At 44.4% G+C, this 24412-nt stretch overlaps 1 protein-coding gene and 1 pseudogene across 2 annotated transcripts; one reads left to right on the forward strand and one right to left on the reverse strand.

Annotated features, from left to right (window-relative positions):
• Nucleotides 1-51: 51 nt before the first annotated feature.
• On the reverse strand, nt 52-23127 carry LOC101725631 (NF-kappa-B inhibitor-interacting Ras-like protein 1 pseudogene; annotated as a pseudogene). The gene is made up of 4 exons (XR_015449136.1): nt 23034-23127; nt 11067-11171; nt 3886-10952; nt 52-3097 (listed from the first exon to the last, which is right to left on the reverse strand). The product of XR_015449136.1 is annotated as an NF-kappa-B inhibitor-interacting Ras-like protein 1 pseudogene (transcript).
• Nucleotides 21344-23394, forward strand: Rnf228 (ring finger protein 228). Its single transcript, XM_087205993.1, has 2 exons — nt 21344-21775; nt 22247-23394. The coding sequence occupies exon 2, from the start codon at nt 22363-22365 to the stop codon at nt 23392-23394; it is 1032 nt and encodes a 343-aa protein (XP_087062119.1). The 5' UTR covers nt 21344-21775; nt 22247-22362.
• Nucleotides 23395-24412: the final 1018 nt, after the last annotated feature.

Raw genomic sequence — 24412 nt, forward strand, 5'->3', positions numbered from 1 at the left:
TATCCAGGTATCTCTATAGTTCAAATTTATCAACACTGAAAATACAAAGGTCAGAGAATAACTAATAAAGATCAAGAAGTCAGGGAGGGAAAAAAGATTAAAGCTTCTAATATCTTCATTGTAGAGGATGAATGAACAAAAGAAACTTTTGCGAGCCAATGGAATAAGAAGTAGTTTTTAGTGTATTATTTAAACAGAAACTAAAAATAGCAATACAAAGTATAGAGTGGAACAATGTGGAAGCTGAACTCTTAGCTATCATAGAAAAATATCAATATTTAATATTTAAAGCAGGTGGATCAAGACATAGTGATGTCAAGAATATAATTTAGAGTTATGTTAGGTAACCACCATGGAACTTAAGAATATGAATGATTAACAAATGGCTGTATGTAACAAATGGTGATGTGGCAGCTGGTTCTTTCTCACTATTACTTTTTATGAGTTATTTAAAATTTTCAACTATGCCATTCATTACTTAGACTAAAAGAGTAACAAAATTTTGAAGGTCTGAGTTATGACGTTCTACCTCAGTTACAGAAAATAAATTAACAGAGACTCTAAAAACTACTAAATGGCCTCTACTAATTGGTTATTTTCCACAGCTATAATGAAATGAAACTGAGATTTAAATTGATTGTGCAGATAAGTTTTGAGATAGTCATGTTCTTTATTACTGAAAAATAATACTGTGTTTTTAGAAGATCGTGTTGAGTTTAATTTTATTTTAATTTTTAAAGTTATGATTTAGAATGTAGACCAATATCACGCACCCTGTACTATAATCAAATCAAGATGGATCAAAGACCTAGATATAAAAACAGAAACACTGAATCTGCTGGAAGATAAAGTAGGTAAAACTCTTGAAGACATAGGAATAGGCAGAGACTTTTGAACAGAACCCCAATTGCACAAGCAATAACACCTGAAATCAACAATGGGATTATATCAAATTAAAAAGCTTCTGCACAGGAAAGGAAATAAACAACAGAGTGAAGAGACAACCTACAGAATGAATTAAAATTTGTCAGCTACTCCTCAGGCAGAGGACTACTATCTAGACTATACAAAGATGGCAAAAAATTAACCCCCCACAACAAAAGACCCAGTCAAAATATGGGTAATTGAAATGAATGGACACTTCTCAGAAGAAGTACAAATGGTCCACAGGTACATGAAAAAATGTTCAGCATCTTTGGTGACGAGAGAAATGCAAATCAAAACAATACTGATATTTCACCTTATTCAAGAAAGAATGGCCATCATCACAAACTCAAAAAACAACAAATGCTGGTGAGGTTGTGGGGAAAAAGAAGCCCTTGTACATTGTTGGTGGGAATGTAAACTAGTATAGTTGCTATGGAAACCAGTATGGAGATTTCTCAAAAAACTAAAAGTAGAAATTCCACTTGACAGAGTTCTGGTTTTTCTGGCTATCTTTCCAAGAGAATTAAAGACATAATATCACAGTGATACATGCATATCTATGTTTATAGTAGCAGATTCACAATAGTTAATCTTGGGAGTGGCTGATATGTCCATCAACAGATGAATGGATAATGAAAAATGATATACATTACATATATAATAAAACACACTCAGGGGGCTGGGGATTTAGCTCAGTGGTTTCTCTACCTGCTGCGCAAGTGCAAGGACCCAAGATCAATCCCTGGTACCAAAAAAAAAAAAAAAAAGAAAGAAAGAAAAAGAAAAAAAGCCCACACTCACCACACTCACACATACACACACACACACACACACACACACACATATTTCTTAGCCATAAAGAAGGACAGACTTAGGTCATTTGTGGGAAAATAGATGTACCTTGAGTCCATAATGCTAAGTGAAATAAATCAAAATCAGAAGGTTAAATATCACATGGGTTTCTCTTATATGAGAAACCCAAAGTATAAATAATTAAAAGAGCAAAATAAAAGATACATGACAGGGAACAGGGAGATAAGACTTTTTCAAGATAGGAAGGAGGTCAGGGGGTGGGGAGAGAGGAAGGAGAAGTGGAGAAAGTGATATAGGGGGGAAGAGATGTAACTTCCAAACCCGCTAGATATCCAAAATGCAAGTTCGTGCTCTCTAAAATCAAAGAATGAATTCTAGGAACAACGGAGGTTAAGAGTAGGAAAAATTTATTGAGAGAAAGAAAGCTTCTGCCTAAGAGAGACAGAAAGGGGATCAGAAAGTGAGTTGCCCACTCAGCCCACTTTTCAAAGATGTTTTATACAGCAAAGCCATGTGGTGAGGCGGGTACAGAGTGGGACAAAACTATAAGACCCAATGGAAATGTACAAGGTGGGCATGAGGTGGGACAAAACCATGACCAACCAATAATATTGCAAGTACAGTCACCCAGGTAATATTGATTAAATGGGGATCAAATGGGAAGACAAGTCACATACAAGGAATTTCCCACTTAGAATATCGATCACTGCTATCTATCTCTAGGGGAAGTAGTACTTCTTTTCCTTTTTATAATGGTAACCAGTGAATGTGCCTCAATTGTTCTCCATGTTGGTTCCTTGCTATGTTGGCTCCTGGAGGGCTGGAGCTTTAGGGGAGGCCCTGTCTACCTGCCATCAAGATATCTAATTAACTTACCTATCTATAACAAAAGGAAAGTAAATGGGATCAGAATGCAACATGTATGTGTACCAATTCCCCATGATAAATGTATTTGTTATGTATTGCAAATATATACTAACAAAAATTTAAATATTTTAAAATTTAAAACAGTGATTATTACCCAGGTACTTGATTAAACTAGATCTTTTCTCAGAACAACTTCTTGTGAATTTACACAGCTCTCAAAATTTGGTAAATTAAAAACTTTCCTACTTTGAGTCTTCAGAGGTGGCAATAAGAAATGAATGAGGGGGATCTGCATTTCTTTAGAGAGAAAAAAGAAGGACCTGGAAAGATATTTTTTTCACTGATTGAACAACAGTTTGAAGGCTTTAATGCCTCTTTTTACTTTTAATAGTACAATTATAATATGTGCTAATGATACTTACCACAGGTTGGGTTTTCTGGAACCAGATGCTGAAACAAAGTCTGAGGTACAAGGTGCTGTGAAAGGAAGCTGGAAGAAGAGGCAGAATTGGTCAGAGGGAAAATATGAACTGCAAAACAGGCGCCCAGGACACCCGGACTGGAAGGGAGCCCTGGAGCAAATATGTCTGTAAAACTTGGTCCACACTGGACCGACAGACGCCACCAACCGGCCTTCCCCGCAGCTCAGGAGCGAGCCTTCCCTTGAAGGGGGATTTGGGTGGCCCATTTTTGGGCTTCTTAGACCACTCATCTGTGATATGGAAATACAAAAACCATGTACTATGAAGTCTGTCTGATTATGGAGAACATGTGTGGTACACTGAGCACGCAGCTAGCTGGGCTGTCCCCACAGCCTTTGGGAGAAATGGCTTTGCAAGTGATTTCAGCTTTCCCAGCTTGGGCTCAAAGACTTGAGCATCCACAGCCCTCCACACGCTCAGGACACCTTGTTAACTCCTGTTGGTTCTGCATCCTTTGGCTTTGGCTCTTGACTCCACCTCTCTACCCAGCCTCACTTGATTGACTTTGGGCTGATTTGTTTGTTTGTTTGGGGTTTGTTTTGGTTTTTTACATAGTATTCAAACTTTATTTTACTATTTTGGCAAGTACAACACAAATAACAGGTACTGATTTTAGGGACAGGCTCCAAAAGAGAATGAGGATATATTTCATATCAAGCAGTAATAAACAGACCAATAATTTAATAATTTAATTATAACCTAGAGTGCATTAAATTACTCAGGATTTTCTTAAAGACCAAAGGTTGATACAAATGGCGTACTTTAAATGCTAAGCTTACTCAGTATTCACACTCACCCGCAATCATGATTCAACAAACAATTGTGGAATTCCTGATTTTAAGTTCTCAGAGCCAGAGTTCCCTTTGTTTTTCCTCCGAGGCAAAAGAAAGCTTGATTTGCTCCAGGGTTGGCAAAGTTTATGGCTAATGAAACAAACAGCTGGATCAGAGTTTTCCGATCTGTAACAGTTTCCTCCTATTGTCTTGCCTTCACACTTTTTGCCCACTGCTGGCCACTGCAGCATCCACCTGTCTCTGCTCAGAAAGGTCCATTTTGTTTCCTAACACAACTGCAACCTCTTTTTTTGTCTTTGAATTTATCAATTTCTTCCTCAGAAGCTCCACTCTTTGAAAGGATTCAAGGTTCATCCATACTGTACCCGAGAACAAAGCCGTCAACAAACAGAAAATAATGCTTTGGCAGCTCAATGCCTTCTTGCAGCCCTCTGGTGTCAGAAAGATGGAATAGTTCCTCTACTCCCTGATCCATTTCCATGGAAATACACATGCCTTCCATTGTCTCATACTGCCATTCCAGTAGTATGATCTCCATGAAGGAGCTGCTCTGGAATCTCAGTTTTCCCCACAGATGATAAACCACAAACAACTACCTTGCATCTCTTTCTCAACTTATCTCAGGAGATCACTGTAGCTCCAGCTGACCCAGAGATACCAGCATGCAGGCTCCCGGGCAGTCCGCAGTCCATGCACACCAGCTTTAGGGCCTTTCCCCAATCACACTTTGGGCTGATTTGGGACTGTTAGATTGCCTCAGGCATGAAGCTTTGGACACTGCTTGGAGAACCTTCCCCTAAACAGAAAGTACAAAGCTGTAGATCACTAGACAAGTTGCACAGCACCCCTCTCCATGGCTTGGCATTCTGAATGAAGCAAGGCCTCAGAGATGTAAGACCCCAGAGGGCGGGCAAGTCAGAGAATTCAGTGAAAACAAAGCAAATTAGTTCACCCTCACTTAGAAGTGCCTCCAAAGATCTGGGTGTGGTGGCTCACACCTATGATCTCACTTGGGAGCTGAGGCAGGGGGATCACTGCAAGTTTGAGGCAAGGCTGGGCTATCTAGTGAGTTCAAACCCAGTGTGAATTACATAGTGAGACCCTGTCTCAAAAAAAAAAAAAAAAGTGGCTCCAAAGATCATTGAACCTAACACTGAGTCATCAGTTGTTTCTGTCTCCAAACCCGATTTCTTTTAGGGGAGCTACTGTGCTTTCTTAAATCATGTAGCTTGATGAGGCTCCTCCTCCTGTGTGCTAGAGGTCAGCATGTGGCCAAGCAGCCAATCTAGACAGGGATTGGGTTAGAAATGGACACTTGGCCCAGCTGGCTCAATAAAACTCTACTCCACTGCTCTGTCCAAAATTATTGAAAGGAGCCTTCTCCCCATGGGAAATGTTCAGTGTCTGGCTATTTCAAGCCTTGATTCAGTCATCCCCGAAATAGACATTTTAGCCACAGGAGCCAGTAAGCTGTTTTCTGTGCCTAAACTAATCTGAAAAGGGCTTCTCTACTTTTGTCCCAAAAAGGTTGCAATAATACAAATCCTCCTCACAATCTTCTTACTCAGTTCCAATCTAGTCAATGTGGAGGGAAATTCACTTTTTCTCCTTATTTATGCTGAGTCAAAATCTCAGGTTCTCCCTTTATTCTACCCTGCAGGGCTGTAGTGGCCCCAGACATTTCGTCTCAATGTTTTGTCTACATGAATAGTTCTCCATCCTGGCTGAATCAGAATCAAGCAGGAAACTATAACATTGGCAATTTCAGGGCTTCACCTTGGGCCTTACAGAATCAAAATTTCTGGGTTCACAGCCAAGGGAAAAAAAAATGTTTTGTGTGTGGTACTAGGGATTAAATACAAGGCCTTTGCATTGAGCTACATCCCCAGCCCTGTTTGTTTGTTTGTTTTGTTTTGGACAGGGTTTCTCTAAGTTTCCCAGGCTGGCCAGGAACTTGCCACCCTTCTGCCTCAGCCTCCCCTAGTGCTGGGATTCCAGGCATGTGCCATCGTGCTCAGCTGGAATGTGTATTTTTAAAAGCTACGTATAGTGCTTTTACCCACTGGCAGATTTAAGAGTCACTGATCCACATAATGCTAAGTAATTGTTTTATTAGATTTAATAAATTGGCCAGCTGAGATAGAGTCTCCTATCCATTTGCTTTGTATTTTCTACAGATCTGGCCCTTCAGTTCAAGGTGCAAACCTACATCCTTCCAAAAGAAACAACAGCATGTCTGGTGGAAGAAAATTCGAATTTAAACTAGAAGTGGATTTACCATGAAACTAATGAAGCTTAAGTTTCAAGGCCCCTTACTTGAACTTGTGTTTCCATGGCCATCTGTTCTCGTAATGTTTATAGAAATAGGATATTTTAACTGCAAATGCTTGAAACCTCGTCTCGTCCACTTCAACTTCCTCAGTCTTATTTCCTCTGGCGTTGGGTGGCAGCAGCCATGGGCAGTTCTGAGCCATGAGTAAGGAAGCTGATGATGATACAGTTTGGGTTTAGTGAAATACATGTGGGACTCACTGTCTGCACAGCCTCTTCTTTATAGTTTAGTTCCTACCAGCTGTCCTTGCACAAGAACGATTTCCAGTAAGAGTCCTACCACCGCTGTATCTGTGCACACAACCTTGTGAAATCAAAGAGCCAGGTTCAGTATTACCCTCATAATAGGTGATAACACTAGGGACAAGCAAGATAAGGTGTCCAGTGAGTACTGCTGATTCAAAGTATTTAAGATTGCTCCCAGCAGATGGGAGCCCTGATGCATGCTTGTAATCCCAGGTACTCAGGAGGTTGAGGCAAGAGGGTTGCACTTGAGGATAGCCTGGGTAATTTAGTGAGAACTTGTCTCAAAATAAAAAATAAATAAAAAGAAAGGACTGGGGATACAGCTCAGTGGTAGAAGCCCATTGGGTTCAATACCTAGAAATTTAAAAACAAAAGTCAAGTTGTCATCAGACAACTCCCTGAAAAGCCTTGATATCTTCCAGCTCATATATGAAAGACACTGAGACAAGTTTTCCTAAAAGACATAACAATCCTAAAAAAGTACGTGGTGGTTCCAACAACAAGTCTGGACAAAAGAAACTTCCACACTAGAAATAAGAAGCAACATTATTTGATCCACTACAGGGGAGGAAAGATTGATTTCTCTTTCCAGGATCTCTACATCAAGTATGACAAAAATCACAGTTGCACAAACAGGTAATCAAATAGTATGGGTGCATATAATTTTACTGAGAGTATTATCAGGTAGCTAATTAATAAAAATATTTTTTTCTGGACTTTGAGATATTTCAAAAACTTGCCAACTTTTAAATGCTTTGTTGTGGTGGCAGTTTATTTTATCATTCTAGATGAATATTTAATTTTTCACTTAGTAATCTAAATTAGTTTTCTTAAAAAGGGCTCTAGCACTGAACAAGCTGCAAGGCCACAGGCCTGCCTGGGTTGCAGACAGTATCTCGCCTTTCCACTCACATAATGGATGTCAGAGACCCTAATGGATTTGTCCTTTACGGCTGCCTCAGTCTCCTGAAAACCAAATCTGCTCATGATTAAGTCAGCAAATGCACAGTTGATGGATTGTAATGACTCTGAAGGAATCCATGTGGCCAGAAAGATAAATAATACATTGTTTCAAGGTTTTGGAACTCTTGATGTTTCAGAAGAAGCCATTCTTTAAAAAATAAGAGAAATTAGGAAGGAGGATATATCACGTTCAGGGAGAAAAACATATAAACAAGCAATTAGGATTAACCAGGCTAGATGCAAGGTGATTTATCTCTTATTTTCATCTCTAGGAAATGTTATAAAATCAGCACATGAAGGGTCAATAAAGCAGACCCATCGAGCAGAGGCCGTGTGGCTCGATTCAATGCACCTCAGGCTCTGTTTGCTCCTTTCCAGCAAGGGCCTTGCCACAAGCAGGACAGCACATGGCTCCACGCAGATGACGCAAACAGCATCTGGAAAAAATCACCCAGTTTCTTTATTACAAACATACCCAGGTTTCCGTGCAGGCCACGTCTTGCTCCCAGCTTTGGCCCTTTATAATAGGGGGAAAAGGGAGAAATTAGTTCCATCTTATTTTCTGCACCACTTTGAACAATCTCAATATTTACAATCCAGCATCTAAAAATACTGTTCATTTAAAATTCTCTGCTCAAAAAATAAATAAATAAAAATAAAATTCTCTGCTCCAAGCCTAAAGTCATTCCTTAGATTCATTAGTAGATTTACCAAAAAATGTGACGGTAAATGTCCCTGCTATACACTGGCTTGTACAACGCTGGATTGATTTCTTTGCATGTCTCCTATGGCACTTCTCAGAGCCTTTACTAAATCAATCTGTGAGTTCAGACTCTATGGAGTGTGGTTTGAAATGCTTTCCAAATTATTTAATCCTTTTTCCAGGAATTAGTATTTCAGGGACCATAACTTTGGTAAATAGTGCTTTGGACTACAACAAAATGAGATGTAAATGAGTATAAATGGTTTGTATAATATAAAAACTAAGCAGATTGTATGATAGTCTGGTAATACTTGTTATTATTATTGACCACAGTGGTCAAAGGAATAAATTGTTCTTTCATTCTTTTCTACTGGGATCCATTTATATTATCTGCATAGATCTGAGAAAAAGATATGTTGAGACAAATGTGTTGACTTGCATAATTTTTTGCTATGATAGTTTAATTTTTAAAAAGAGGTTGAGAAAAATGATATAATCTTGGTGTCAAGTTTTTGTCTGCTGCCTGTAGATTTCACTATTTTTTTAAATGATTCTCTACTAAAGAACAGACTGTTAGTACAATCCCTATGAAAACCCTCACGGTGTGTTTTGCAGGAATGGGAAAAAATTCATCCTAAAATTTATATGGAAAATCAACAGACCCCAAATACCCACAACAACCTTGAAAAAGGACAAAACGAAAAGATTCTGCTTTCTGATTTCAAAACATATTACAAAGCTACAGTAGTCAAAAGTGTGGTGCTATGCTGGGGGTATAGTTCAGTGGGAGAAGAGTCACCTAAGTCAATCCCTAGCAACCTGCCACACCTGGAGAAAATGAGGAACTGCCTCCCTGGAATAGAAAACGGATCCCAGAAATAAACTCCCGTAGATGCAATCAAATGATATTTGACAAAGGGACCAAGACCCATAAGGAAGTGACAATCTCCTCAAAGTTGTGGAAAAAACTAAATGACTCTCACATCATATACAAAAATTAAATCAAAAGGGATTAAAGTCCTGTGTTAGTTACTTTTCTCTTGTTGCTGAGGCAAAATTCCTGACACCCAAAGTTAAAGGGAGAAAGGTTTATTTGGCTCACAGTTTGTAAAGGTTTCAGTCCATAATCAGTTGGCTCCTAGGCAGGGTGGCTAGGGGCAACAGTTCATGGCCATGGAAGAAAGCAAAAGCAACAAGTTACTTTAACAGCATTTTTCTGCCCCTTTTATCTTTTTCAGTAGCACTCACGCCCTTAGTCCTAGTTGCCTCGGGCCTAGCCCTACCATGAGTCAGTCAAACACTCTAGATTCAGCCACCTCTGAGAAAGCATCGGGCTTTGAGGGGACATCTAAACACAAGCTATAACAAGACTTAAGGCTATAAAACTCTTAGAAGAAAACATAGAGGGAAATAGTCATATTTGCCTCAGCAATGATTTCTTGGTCACAACAGTAAAGCACAGACAACAAAAACAGAACAGATAAATGGATAAATTGATAACTGAATCAAACTTAAAAGCTTTTGTGAGTCAAAGGATATGCTTAACATAGTGAAAACATAAAGGGTTAATATCCAGATATACCAGGGACTATAACTCAAAAACAACAAAAATCAAATAACCCAAATTTAAACATGGGCAAGATCCTTGAAGAGACAGTTCTCTAACGATGACGTGCAAATGACTAAGAAGCATATGAAAAAGTGTTTTATATCACTACCAATTAGAAAAACACAAATCAAAACCACAATGAGCTGTCACTTCTCAGCCAGTAGGATGGCTACTATTAAAAAAAGAAAGAGAAGAAAATAACAAATATTGATGAGGATGTGGAGAAATTAGAACACTTCTGCAATGTTAGTGGGATTTTAAAATGGTGCAATCACCTTGGAAAACTGTATGGGGTTTCCTTTAAAAATTAGAATTAGAACTGCCATATGATCTAGCAATCCCACCTCTGGATATATAGCCAAAGAAACTGAAATCAGTATCCTGAAGAAATATGAGCACTCATATTCATAGAAGCATTATTCATAGTAGTAAAGAAGTGGAAGCAACTCAAAATGTCCACCAGTAGGTGAGTGGGTAAAACAAAATGGTATGCACATACTATGATGAACCCTAAGGACATTATGCTGAATAAAATAAACCAGCTACAAATGGGCAAAAACTATATGATTCACGGTGAAGTTCACAGAAACAGAAAGCAGAATGATGGTGACCAGGGGCTGGAGGAAAGTGGGGAGAAAGGGAATTGTTGTTTAATGGATATAGAGTTTCATAATTGCAAAATGAAAAACTTCTGAAGACCCATTTCATAACAATATGAATATACTTAGCATTACTGAACTGCATGCTTAAAAATGGCTGTGATGGCAAATGTGATGGTGTATGCTTTCACACACACACACACACAAACACACACACACACACACACAGAACAGTAAGGGTTTTGAAGCTACTCAAACATAAGTTGAGTTCACTTCCATCTGGACTTTCTCGTACTTCTCCTGTTTACCTTTGATTCATCAAATGTTGGTGACAGAGTATCTAAGAGATTATAAATAGATACACATGGTGATAACACAAGAGAAGTGAAAAGTAAGAAGTTGATGATAGTCTGAAATGCTTTCAGTCACAACTCCCCTTCCTTTCAAATTTTTCAGTTGGTGATCACACACACGAAGGACTTGGGTGGCCATACAGTCTGGGAAGCCTTTTACTTTTAGGCCTTTGCGAAGTATCCGAGATCGGTGTTAGGTTGGAAGCTTGAGTGTCTTTAATATTTCTCAGTCCTCAGATACACTTCAGAATTTTGGGATTCATCCCTGGCATAGAAGCATCAGGACAAACAACAGTAAGAAATGAAGTACAATCCTAGCTTCATTTACTCCTACATATGGCATCTGAGAAGTTTTTGTTTTTTTTAAATAAGTCTGTACCTTGCTTTCGTGTCTCAAAAAGAAGATCCAAGGGGCCAGGGATTTATCTCAGTGGTTTCACTGCCGGCTGCTCAAGCGCAAGGACCCTAGTTCGATCCCCGGTACCTAAAAAAAAAAAAAAAGATCCACAGCTCAAAAGTCACTTTTGTAACTTTAACACATCTTTTCTACCGAATTAAGTGTTTTTATAACATCTAATGACAGACCAGACTTAGAAGGGGGGGGAAATGGTTTGTGACAATATACAGATTTAATGTAGAGGTCCTAGGCTGCAGAGAGATCTTGCTGAGAAAAGTCCATTGTGTGCTTGTCCAGCTGATCTGCTCTTCGCTACACAAGGGGTCACCATGTGATGTGAAGAGAAGAGGTTGTTTTAGGATTGAGCCAGGGGTTGGTTGGCATTTAAAGCGCTAACCCGTGAATGGCTCCCAGACGTCATGGTAGGTCGGTCTGAGCATAGAGATTTTTTTCCAGCTAAGGAAATGGCCAAGTCCCACAGATCTTTTCCCTTCTTCCCCCCACCCCACCTTGGACGACTGAACCCAGGGCTTTCACATTGCGTTAAGTTGCCCAGGTTGGGCTTGAATTTCCGATCCTCTTCCCTCAGCCTCTCACAGGCATGTGTTACCACTTCCAGCGATTTATTTATTATTTATTTATTCATAGACAAAGTCATGCTAAGTTGCCCAGGCTGGCCTCTAACTTGCAATCTTCCTGCCTCAGCCTACCAGAGTGCTGAGGTTACAAGTGTACATCACCATGCAACTCTTTAAAATTTTGGAAGTATCTATGAGCAGCAAAAAGCTTCACAGACCATGTAGGGAGGCAGGTATTTAAATCCACTGCAAGGAAGCCCCTGGGTTTCCATTCTGCTCGAATAGCATTGATACTCTTTTACCTTTCCCCTTGGCCTCCCAGGATCCACTCACTCTGGGATGTAGGACCGACAACGACATCACTGATGTCCTGAGCGAGGAGGACAACTGGGATCCCCACCCACCTTAGGGTTTCCCTCACTTCTTAAAGGAGTTAGAGAAGAAGAAAGAGCAGAGTGAAAAAGTAAAGCTGGACCCAAGATCATTTCCTCAGTCTTTCTACACAAAAGTGCTTAGTGAGGTCTTTCAAATGCAAGCATCATTAGTGTTACTTTTACTGTAAGAATGATGCCAACAGTAAGCTTGTCTCTAAGCTGATGACTGATAGGAACATTTTCAAAGATCACAAAGGACAACTGTATGATGAACCCGTGTCTACTGGAGAATCTGGAAGAAAATTCAAGATATTACACTCTTTCTCCTATAATATCTCAGTATGCACTTATCGGCAATAAGCATTTTTCATAACTATGTGGCTATTAATATAACAAACAAAAACAACAATAATTCCTTTATACCACCTAAAACGTTGTGGAGGCTCCATCTCGCTTATCTGAGTTCACTGGCCCAAAAGAAGCAGCCAGAAGACGTCTCTCTGTTGCCATCTTTTCCCATTTCTCCTTCCTGTAGAGCCCCCTCCATGGGGCTAGTGGCACTAGGCCACCTTATGACCCTGGAGACTTTACAGTCCTTCTCTTCCACACTATCTAATAAACCTGTTGTTCCTTGGGGTTATTCCTATGGTGCCAATACGAATGGATCACAGGTCAAACAGGCAATAAAATACCTTCTCTGGTGACAGGTGTAATATTTTATGCTCAGATTTATAAGCTCCCCATTTCTCTTAAATGACAACAAAAGTACAAACTTAATTTTGCTAACAGCTCAGTCACTTCTCTTTCCACTTCAGAGTCACCTATTTGGGGGTAACTATCCAGCCAGCTCAGAGAGCAGCCCTCTTTCGCTTTGGCGTCTTTTGTCTCTGGATAGTATCTGGGCTTGAACAGGTTGGCATGCCCTGCTGGGGTGCTTTGCAACATCAAGACACTGGACGCTGATTGATGGAGTGAACTGTGTCTGTCTCCTCTGCATGGACGTGCCCTGCCCTCATCATTGCTCCACACCCCTGGGCCTTCTCAAATGCAGCTTCTCTGAAGAGCTTGGATTCCCTGGGAGCACTGTGGAAGGGAGGCAGCAACCTCCATGCCCTGGAATGACCTGTACTACACCTATGAGTTACTAGTACCTGGCCCCTGCCCCAGTCTTTACTTCAACAGGGGTTCCACAAGAAATGCTTTGCCAGATGTATCCGGATATTCCTTGTCCTTGATCCTCTCCTGTCAGAGCTTTTCTTGGGTCTTAACTTGTGTTCTCCCACAGGGAGAAGCAAATAGAGGTGATCCCAAGGAAACACCAGGAAAGGGTCAAGAACACAGGCAGGAAAAGACAGATAGACGTAATAGGTGCCCTGTGTAGGCAGCCACCACTGTTTGTGTCTGGGGCTTCATTGTGCTGGGGGAAACTCCAAAGCCAAAGGGAGAACACGAACCTTGGAAATAAGTTGCCTCCCACCTGGCAGAGATGCAGGGCTGCTCCTAGGGTGTGAAACTTTAAGGATTCCAGGCAGCCAAAGAGACTGTGGTTCCAGGAGAAAAATCGTCAAGGGAAGAAATTCAGATGCTCACAGTTGAAGTCAACAAGTACACTGAATTGGAAAGGACCTGGCGACATGGGTGGGGCATCGGCCAAGTGTGCTACTATACCCAGCACTCAGACTGGCTGTGCTTCCCTTCTTCCTGTGAAGAGAAATCTACTCCTATGTTACCATACATTTATAGCAAAGCTTCCCACAGCCCCATGAGCCACAAATGGACGTGAGGATTCTGGTCCCCCCAGCCTGTGTGCAGCTAAGTGAAGGCCACGAATCTCAGCTGAAGCTGCAGAGCCTCAGGGGCTGACAGAACAGTGACTGGACTCGAGAAATGGCCACATTCGATCCCAGGAACCTGCGCCTTACACTACATACCTGGAAATGGACCTCATAGGCGTGATTAACCTACAGGTGGTGAGAAGGGACAGGCACCCTGGGTTATCTAGATGGGCCCATGTAACCACAAGAGCCCTCAGTGAGGGGGACAGGAGAGACAAAGTCAGAGTAAAGGGAGGAATCACCAGGCTGGAGGAGCCAAGGAATGCAGTGATCTCTGCAAGCTGGAGGGGCAGGGAATGGATTCTTCTCTAGAGCCGCCAGAAAGAATGCAGGTTTTGATTTCACCTGAACTTACCCCATGGCCCTGCATCAGTGGTTTGGATCTTCATGCTATATATTAGCACCCTTGTCAAGAAACGGGAATAGAAGGGTCAGGTATTTAGCTCAGTGGTTTCGCTGCCTGCTGCACAAGCGCAAGGACCTGAGTTCGATCCCGGTACCAAAAAAAAAAAAAAAAGATTGCTGTGAGGATCTGCTACTTCAGGGCACAGAAAATCCATTTCTTATCTAGAAAAAATTTTATAAAGCAGAAGACTTGACACTCTCTCTTGTCCTGTTTAGACTTGGTTCTGTTTAGCTTTGCCATGAAGATACTTGAAAGCCCTAGGTGACTGCCACCTGACGCCAAAACCAACCACAGCTTCCATCTATCTGACGAACGCTGTAAACCTGGGGCACTAAAAGCCTCTCAGGATCACCTTCGTGAGAAATTCACAGGGTTACAAGTCACTGGGCTCCTCTTTTTGTGGGCACTTCTAATCATTACGGCGATCAATGTTTGAAAAATTTTAAAAAGCAACTTCTAATAATCCCCAGGGGCACAGAAATCATGTATTTTCCTGCCCAAACTACAGTCTAAGCAGAGAAAAGTCAAGCGGTGGGAAAGTACTGAAACATCAAAAATCTCATGAAACATGAAAACATGAAGAAATGGGATGTATTTATTGAATGAATGATAAAACTGACCTAATTATTTTTTTTGACTGATAGTTCACTGAAACAAAATTAGAACAAGCAATAGATAAAAAATAGTTTTAACACAATAGATTCTTGAAGAAAAAGAAAAATATTTTCCTTTTCTTTTAAAAAAATATATTTTTTCACATACATGAATACTAACAGGAAAAGCACTTTTCTGAGTGATAAATAAATGAATGAATAAATTCAAATTGTCAAAGGGTAATTAATATGATGTAAAGTCATCTAGCCAATCACATTTAGCAAATTACTTTTCTGGAAGATGTGGCCTACATAAATTCTACTCTGACAGTCAATCTTAGAAAATTAATCAAAAACTGCAAACAGCTTTATGATGAAAATTTTTATTGCTACATGATTTATATGTAAGCAGTAGTAGCAAATATTTTACCTGAATATTCACTAATGGATGAATGCTTAGGAAAGTTCCAGTGCTGTAATTGCATGAAAGGTCAAATAGCCATGAAAATAATTTATTTATTCAAAACTATTTACCGTGCCGTGTACGTTCAAGGTACTATTCTAGGCACTGGAGATATGGCAGGGAACAAAAACACAGAAAGCCCCATCTTCCACGGCCTGGAACGTGTGTGTGGAGGGAGAGACAGCAAACAAATAAATACGTGTCACACATGGGCTTGGCCAGCCTCTCGGCCGTGTGACAGCCCTGTCACCAGAAGGGCCTCGCAATTGCTTTAATGCTCTGCTGACAACCTTCTTGAAATTCTTAATTTTATAACAAAGGCCCACATTTTAATTTGCACCAGACACGGCCAACTGTGTCCGTATGAAATGAAATACAGCAGGGCAGGAGGGACAGGAAGTGGGGAGGGGCTGTAATCCGAGACTGGGTGGTCAAGGAAAGTCTCCTGCAGTGACATTTGAACAGGATGTGAAAGAGATCCTGGTTATAAAGACGACACATACGATGCACGGAAAATGCTTGTACATATTTGCTACATTAATGATTGCTGTTTAAAAAAACATGTGCTGGTGTTCTGGGAGTCAGGTCAAAAGCCTTACAAACTTCCTTGAAAATTACTCTGTCCTTCAGACACCACATCTGTTCACTCACTCAGATTCACCTTCAAATGACTTACAGAATCCAAGCAATCCCAGCATTCCTCACAGCCCACACTGGGCCCCCCACCCCGCTTCATCAACTGACCCACCTACCTGGTGTACCCGTGTCTACATTTACCTGCTTGTCTGTTCCTCACACAGAAGCTACAGTGGTTCTCTCCATTTGAAACCTAAACTAGACTCTGTAGCTTTCCGCTCGAACCCTCTAATGGCTTCTCTCTCACTCTAATTTAAGATTTAAAAAATCATAAAGATGGAGCTGAATGCAGAGGCACAAGCCTGTAATCCCATCTATTTGAGAGGCTGAAGCAGGAAGATGGCAACTTTATAACCAGCTGGGGCAATTTAGCAAGATACTGTCTCAAAATTTTTTAAAAATTAAAAAAACAAAAATGGGATGTAGCTTAATGCTAGGGCATTGGACTAGTATGTGCGGGGTCTTGAGTTCAATCCTTAGTACTATGAGAGGGAAGGAGGGAGAGAGAGGGAGAGAGAGAGAGAGGGAGAGGGAGAGAGAGGGAAACAGACATGAGAGAGAGAGAGGGAAGGAAGGAAGGAAGGAAGGAAGGAAGGAAGGAAATTAAAATACCTATAAGTGGGCTGGGGATTTAGCTCAGTGGTTCCGCGGCCTGCCTTGCAAGTGCAAGGTTCTGAGTTCGATCCCTGGTACCAAAAAATAAATAAATAAAAATTAATAAAATACCTATAAGTCCCTACATGATTGTTTGTGCTCAATGCCCTCTGGGGTCTCCTCTCCCCTCTCCTAGTTCACTCTGCTCTCCCTGTTGGCCTCCTTCTTGTCTGAGGTACACAGGGACCACAGTCCACCTCCGTACCTTTGCATTTGCTGCTCACCTTGTGTGGAACACTTTGCCCTCACGACCACATAACCACATGGTTCTGTCTCTCACATCCTTCAGGTCTTTGCTCAAAGGTCGCTTTATTAGGTGGGCTTTCCTGACCACTGCAGAGCAGCAAGCCGCCTACTTCATACCAACGCTTTGTCCTCTGGTACTGGGGTATTTTCCTCCATAGCACTTTCCATCTCCTGCTGTATTACATACCAATCCATTTGTTTATATCTGCCACACATCCTCCATTAGAATATAATGATATAATATGAGGACAAGCATTTTGTTCACTGTTATGTATACCCAATTCCCAAATACTGTCTGGCACACAATAGACACCAGAAACAGTCATTTTTATAAATACCGCTAGAGTGAAGCAAGGTATTCACATTATTATTACCACTACATAAAACATATGCCTTTCAGAATAAATTCAATGATGGTACCAGCTAATCTGAAATGTTGAGATACAGAAGATTTTAATATTCTCCTGTCTGAATTTTCTTTAATGTGGTTGCATAATTTCTAGACATTTTAACAAATCACTATTATTTGCATTTTATAAAAATATACCCTAATACAATAAATACTAAACGGAATGTTCCCTTGAAAGTTTTTTGATGAGTTTTACTTGAAGTGATGATACAAATGCCAGTGAGTAGATACGATTTAATTGAAAAAAAATTTTTTAGTTCTAGATTAGAATCAAGGGCCCCACACATGCTGGGCAAGTGTTCTGTCACCAAGCTATACCCACAGCTCTTCATCTAAGATTACAAAGGAATTATTGTAGCCTTGCAATTGCAAGTCTCATACATCATCCACATTTTTTAAAACAACCTTTTCCAGGGCTGGGGATGCCCACCTCTTCCTTCTCTTTTTGCTTCTCAGCACCATGATGTTCTACCGGCCCAAAAGCAGCTGGACCAGCTAACCATGGACTAAAACCGCTAAAACTGTGAGCCAAAATAAACCTTTCCTCTTTATAAGATGATCATCTCAGATATTTTCTTACAGTACTAGAAAGCTGACTAATACAACCTCACAAATATGTACAATGAAAAAATAACTTTTTATTTTAGAATAATTTTAGATTTTCAGAAAACCAGCAAAGAGTCCCAGTGTTCACACATCACCACATCTAATTTTCTGTTTTCCTGATATCCCTTAGGAATATACTACATTTATCATAACTAATGGATTCTTGTTGATGCTTTATTATTCACTAAAATTGACATCTTATTCAGATTTCCTTAGTTTGTCCTTAATGTCCCTTTTCTGTTCCACATCCTTCCTCATCCCACCCCAAGATATCACAGGGCATTTAGTTATCTTGTCTCCTCGGCCTCCTCTTGGCTTCTTTATTAATTCTTGGTTCTTAGGGGCCAGGGATTTAGCTCAGTGGTTTCGCCGTCTGCTTTGCAAGCACAAGGACCTGAGTTCAATCCCCAGTACCAAAAAAAAAAAAAAAAAAAAAAAAATTCTTGGTTCTTGCAAGCCAGGTGTCATGACAAGCACCAGTGTCTTCTGAAATAGGGCCTCAATAAATGTTGAATTGGATCGACCCAGTTTCTATTTTAAGATGTCAACTGTCTGATGGAGTGATTTACTATTTGCTTCTGAGTGGCATTATCTGCCTACACATCTATCCCTCCATCCAATATTACCAGTGAAATCTCACTTTGTCCTCAAGTTTTATGCAGAGCTTTATTTATTACAACTGGCAGACCCATAATGGATGGTTACATTCATAGCTGTGCCTTCTGCCCAGTCTTCTGGGCTGATATGCTACCTGTGTCTCTACCTTTGAAAGAGCAGAAGAGATGGGTGGGAACCGTTCTTCTACTGGTGAAGCCATTTCAGGCTGGTTACACAAACCCACTGGGCCTCTCTCAGAGGGTATTTGTGAGGATTACTGAGGTCAGGCTTAAGAGCCCCTGCCATAAATAATAATGAATGTTGGCCGGGGATTTAGCTCAGTGGTTTCGCCACCTGCTGCACAAGCGCAAGGAGTGGAGTTCGATCCCCGGTACCAAAAAAAATAATAATGAATGTTAACAGGGGCTAGGGACTATACTTTGTGTGTTAAGTATTCAGCATATTCAATCCTTACAACAGACTTATGCAGTCACTGCTTTTATCTTCACTTTGCAGTTTGGGTAACTGAGGCACAGAGAAGCCAAGCAGCGCATCTGACACTACACAGAGTGAAGAGTGGTCCTGGGATAGGGGCGCAGGACTGTCAACCCACACAGTACATGAATGCTTGCCCCCACTAAGTCCTCCCTGAGGCAGCTCTTCCTGTAACTAAAACATGTTTCCGATGGCTTAAGCATGGAGGGAATGGAGACAAGAGACTGCCTGAGAGGATGGCTTGCTCCCATTTACTCAGGTCATAGAGAATTAAATAGTTCAGCAAAGACCAAAGGTTTTGCCCAAACCCTAAATCCAACATGTTCAAGGCATGATCAGGATTCTTGCAAAGCCTATTCAAACACTGACAGGGACAGTGAGTTCTTTCTTTACGACTTAGGGTCCCTTTCAACACATCTTGCTTCACAGGGAGACCCTAATTCCTACATGGAGGACCAAGCTTCACACTTATTTCTCCAAGTAAGACAGCGAGCACTGGGCCTGAAAGTTCATTAGGACAGATGACAGAGCTGCATTACACAGACCCTTCAGAAATGTCGTGGCCCCTCACTGTGCCAATGGAAGCCCCTCTCCCATGACACCTTTACAAGTCCTGAAAGTGAGCAGCTGGCCCCAGGATGTAAAGTAACTGGGATACCACGTGCCCTTAAAAGAATGATTCAAACTCAGTCAATTCTAGTGTTGTTAACCCCATTCTGGCAACGTTTCTTGACAAAAACCATACTACACCTTTTCAAAGGGAGTGCGTTGGCACCTAAACTACTATGAGCTATAAAAGAAATGCTTATAGCTGCAAGATAATTACTCTATTCATTTATTTGTTTATTGGTTTATTTTTGATGGTTGTACGAGAGATTGAACAGGGCCTGGGCATGCCGGGCAGGTGCTCTACCACTGAGCTACTTTTCCGTCTCCACAAGGTAAGTACGCTGGACATGCTGTTTCTCACATTAGATAAGACTTGGAAAATGCTTCTTGTCTCGGTTTCACTTTAACCAAATCTGTGATTTTTGTTTAAGCCCCATGGTCCCCAGTCAGGGGTGATTTTGGCGCCAGGGGACATTGGCTGGTCACAACTGGGAAGCACTGCTATTAGCATCAAGTGAGAGAATGGCCCGGGACACTGCTAAATATTGGGCATGCACAGAGCAGCTCCCACAGTAAAAAAATTACCCAGCTCACAGTTCAATAGTACCCAGGATGAGAAACCCTGGTATGGGGTGAAAATGCATTAACAGAATGAAACTACAAAATCTTAAAGGTTTTGCCCAAATCCATGCTATTCTATATCCAAACACGAAGGCCTTCAGAATTCTTACCAAGCCACCTTTTGGCGTGGAGGTGGCACAGATCCTAGGAACTGGGTGGTGGGAGGAATGGCAAATGTACCCTAACTCTCTTGCCTCTGTGCGTCTCTTCTCCAGACTCCGTGTTTACATTTTTCTTGTCAGCCCAGAGTTAACTGAGGTTTAAAGTAGAAAAGCTTAGTTTAAACCTGTGCACAAAGCCCACGTTTCCAGGCTCTTCACAATCATACAGAGAGAGGAGGGCAGGAAGCCTTCTATTGCAGTTAGCTTTGTGTAACAGCAATAATCCAAGCCCAGAGGAGAGCCTTCTGATGTTCCAACAACCTGCCCATCACAATATGAAATGCTTAAGCCAAACGAAAAGAATATCACCCCAAATCATAACTATAAAACTTGAATCTCGGAAATGGAGAGTTAGAGGTTTAACAAGCTTCACCTTAATTCCCTTAAACTTAAGACACCTATCAGGATTCACATAACTAGCAATCGCCTGTCACTATTTCACTAATCACGCGTATACAGACACATATATTCAAATGCCATCGGAACCTAATGGCTACAACTCCTCCACCTCTTGTCTGTACAGTGGTACTTCACTGGTTTCTTTCTGTCCTCGCTCGTCCCTTAGCTTGCTTCCTATCCACTTATTCTTTTCACAGCCATCCCTGGGGCATGTTGCTGTCTTCTGAAGAGATCTGGACAGAACGAGGGAGCATTTCCACCTCCTGGGAATCCAGGATCTTACAGGACTACCCTCTTTCCCTTCGGCGTTGGATGGGCGGGCGGGGGTTTCCAGGTCCAACCTGGAGAAATGGCGGGAATATGTGAGCTCCACTCCTCAGCTGCTCCCCAAACCCTCCACTCCCACATCGCTTGGGGTGTTACAGAAGCCCCACTTCTTTATAACTCGCTTATCTGGGCTTCTATAAGTTTTAATAAAATGAAGACGTGTCGCGTGTTGCTCAGTTTTTGGCTGTGTACATTTGCATGATAAAAGTTGAAGGAGGTGGTGTGCTGGCGGCTTCTGGAAATCTGTGATCCTCTTCCACAGTCTTCCCTCCGCTCCCCCGCTGTGGACACCTGAGGACCTATGAAATAGCGACCCGGATGCAGAAACGCTGTGGTCAGCGTCGGGGAAAGGACAACACCCTGCTCTGGGTCTGCCTTGGTGCCTCCTTAAATCTCAGGGTCTTCTATATCAGAGGGGCAAAGGCACTGTTCGGCTCCAAAATTACTTCCCAAGGGCGAGAGGAAAATGCCACCCGCCCCGTGTCCACCCCGAGAAGCGCGCTGCAGGCCTGCCTGGGCTCTGCTAATAAAAGCGCAAAGCACAAATGGCTTGGTGATTATTGGCTTTCGCCCTTGGACGGAGAAATGAGATCACGGCTTTTACTAAGGGAAGGAACCGCCGCTGCCAGGCTGCTGAGGGCGCCGCTTCCCCTCCCTGCGCGGGTCCCGGATTACATCACCGGTGAGCTCTGCGGGTGGGGGGGGCCCTTCTCCGGGGACCCAGCCCCAGACCGAGGAGGATAAACAGAATGAAAAGGAGGGGTGGGGGTGGGCGGTGTCGTAGAAGAGAGACCAGGAAAAGGCAGGTCCCTGTTTTCCACCGTCAGCCCGTGGGGGGCAGGGGGCGCACAGGCGAAACGCTACATCCTTACGCAGCTGCACCCCCGAAAGCGTTCCCGCGCCCATCTCAGCCGCCCCCAACTTCCAAGTCCAACAAAACTGATATCCAAAGCTGCCAGTAGAGCTGCCTTGGGGGGACGAAGGGGACGGCAGACAGACGCGCGGGGGACAGGGAGGGACCGAGGCGCCCGCGCAGGGGGGCGGGTTGGGGTGGACGCGAGGAGGGGGAGGAGGAGGAGGGGGAGGAGGAGGAGGGGGAGGAGGCTGCCGCTGCGCCCCCACCCAGCCCAGCCAGCGGTGCCTCTCCTGCCAGGCGACAGCGGTCAGAGGGAGGAAGGCAGAAGCGCCTCCTCCCGGTCCGGAGCAGAGGCGGCGATCCAGGGGGAGGAAGGCGCCTCACCTTGCCCCCTATGAGGGGCGGATCATGCCATGGCAGCGCCGGCGAGCGGCAGCGGCGGCAGCGAACAGAGCCCGAGCAGCAGCCCCGGGAGCCGGGTGGGAGCCGGGGACGCCAAGGCGGGGACCCAGGACGGCGGCGACGCGAGAGCCCGGGACACGGCGGTGACCGCCCCCGGCCTCCCTCCGCTCGAGGACTACGAGTGCAAAATCTGCTATAACTACTTCGACGCGGACCGGCGCGCGCCCAAGCTGCTGGCGTGCCTGCACACCTTCTGCCAGGAGTGCCTGAGCCAGCTGCAGCTCCGCGCCGCCGCCGCCGCGGCCTCCAGCGCCGCCGCGCCCGAGCGCGCGCCGCGCCCGTCGCCCTGGCACGGCCCGCCGGGAGCCATCGCGTGCCCCGTGTGCCGCCACCGCACACCGCTGCCCGACAGCCGCGTGCACGGCCTGCCCAACAACACCAAGCTCGCCGAGGCCTTCCCGCTGGCCGTGCGCGCCGCGCGGGACCCGCTGCCCCAGGACCGCCTCCCACCCCTGTCCTCGCGCCGTGCCTCGCCTGCCGCGGTCCCGCCGCCCGCGCCTGCCCTGCCGCCGCCGCCGCCGCCTTCCGCCGAGGACCCGAGTCCCGGGCCCCGCTCCCGCCCCGGCCTGCGCGCCCCGGGCGCCTACGAGAGCTGCCAGAACTGCAAGCGCGCCGCGCTCACCGCCGGCTGCGTGTGCGTGGTCTTCTCCTTCCTCTCCATGGTGGTGCTGCTGTTCACTGGCCTCATCTTCGTCAACCACTACGGCAGCGGCGGCGGCGGCGGCGGCGGGGGACCCCCTGGAGGCGGGGCGCCCCCTGGCGCTGCCCCCGCGCCTGGGTCACCCTTGCCCTCGCCCGTGGGGCCCATCTGCCTGTCGGTGGCCAGCATCCTGGCGCTCTTCTCAGTCGTCGTCACCTGGGTCATCTGCTGGCTCAAGTATCGGCCCGAGGGCGCGGCGGCGGGCTCGGCGGGGAGCAGCGGCGGCCCGAGGGCGCGGGCGGCGGCACCCGGCAGCGGCAGCGCACGGAGGAGCGACACGTAGCGGGGCAGCACGCTGGGTCTGCGCTTGCACCGGGGTCTCTGGCGCTGTGCGCTGGAGCTTCTCCTCCCTGCGAGCCCGGCCCGGGACGCTCAGGACTCACACCCTCGTCGGCACCCGCCCACTGCAGAGCCTCGGCGTGCGGCTCCTCGGGCGCTCCACGCCCCACCTCCTTCGCGCCGGGCGAGAGAGGTGCACCAAAGAGGCGAGGAGGCCCGATCCCTTTTGCCTGGACCTTGCAAGATCGACCTCCGCCTCCCGCACCCACCCCACCCCCACCCCGGCCAGAGTGCGTAGCCACCCCTTCCCAAAGTCTGAGGATTTGCAGAGAGGAGCAAAGAGGAGCCAGACGCCCGCCAACCTCCCGAAAGCTGGTTTTCTGGAGCCTGGGGTTTGCTTAACGGTGCAGGTGCGCGCGCAGTTCCGTTCGCAGCAGTTGTGAATGGACTTGCATTGCCCAAAGGAAGAATGAATGAAGTATTATTAACAGGGGAGAAATACTGTCCCGCTTCCCAGCGATCCTGGAAAGGTAGAGACCCAGAGCCCTGAGAGGGAGGTACCCACCTCGAGGGCACCGCGTGTGCGTGGCTGTGGGGGCTGATTTACCAGCTCCCGGCACCGGCGCGCGATTGGCCAGGTGCGCATGGCGCGTGCGCGTTCCTTGGCCGCGGGCAGACTCGGCAGCGCGGAGGAGGCGGCGGCGCGCACACGGCCCAGATCAGCCCACCGCCGGGTGTCTGGAGCAGAGCCCAGAACTCCCCTCTCCTGGAAGCTTGCGGCTCGCAAGCTTTATTCACCGTGTTACTGCCAGGAAGTCATTTCATCTTCTGTAACTGGACTCAGGGAGTTTAAAGAGCCTGATTTCCCTTCTCTCAAAACTGACTTACTGTTGCCCCCACCTGGAAGATACTGAAAGCTTTTCACGAGAATGTAAACTATAGCTTTGCCCTTGCCTTTTTCCTTAATTTCATTTGAAAAGTAATTTATTTTTGAATATGTAAATTTGGAAACTTTTGTAGGT

Source organism: Heterocephalus glaber, unplaced genomic scaffold (assembly GCF_053883595.1).
Source record: "Heterocephalus glaber isolate CG9 unplaced genomic scaffold, H.glaber_assembly_v1.0 deba00000621, whole genome shotgun sequence".
NCBI classification, from domain to species: Eukaryota; Metazoa; Chordata; class Mammalia; order Rodentia; family Bathyergidae; genus Heterocephalus; species Heterocephalus glaber.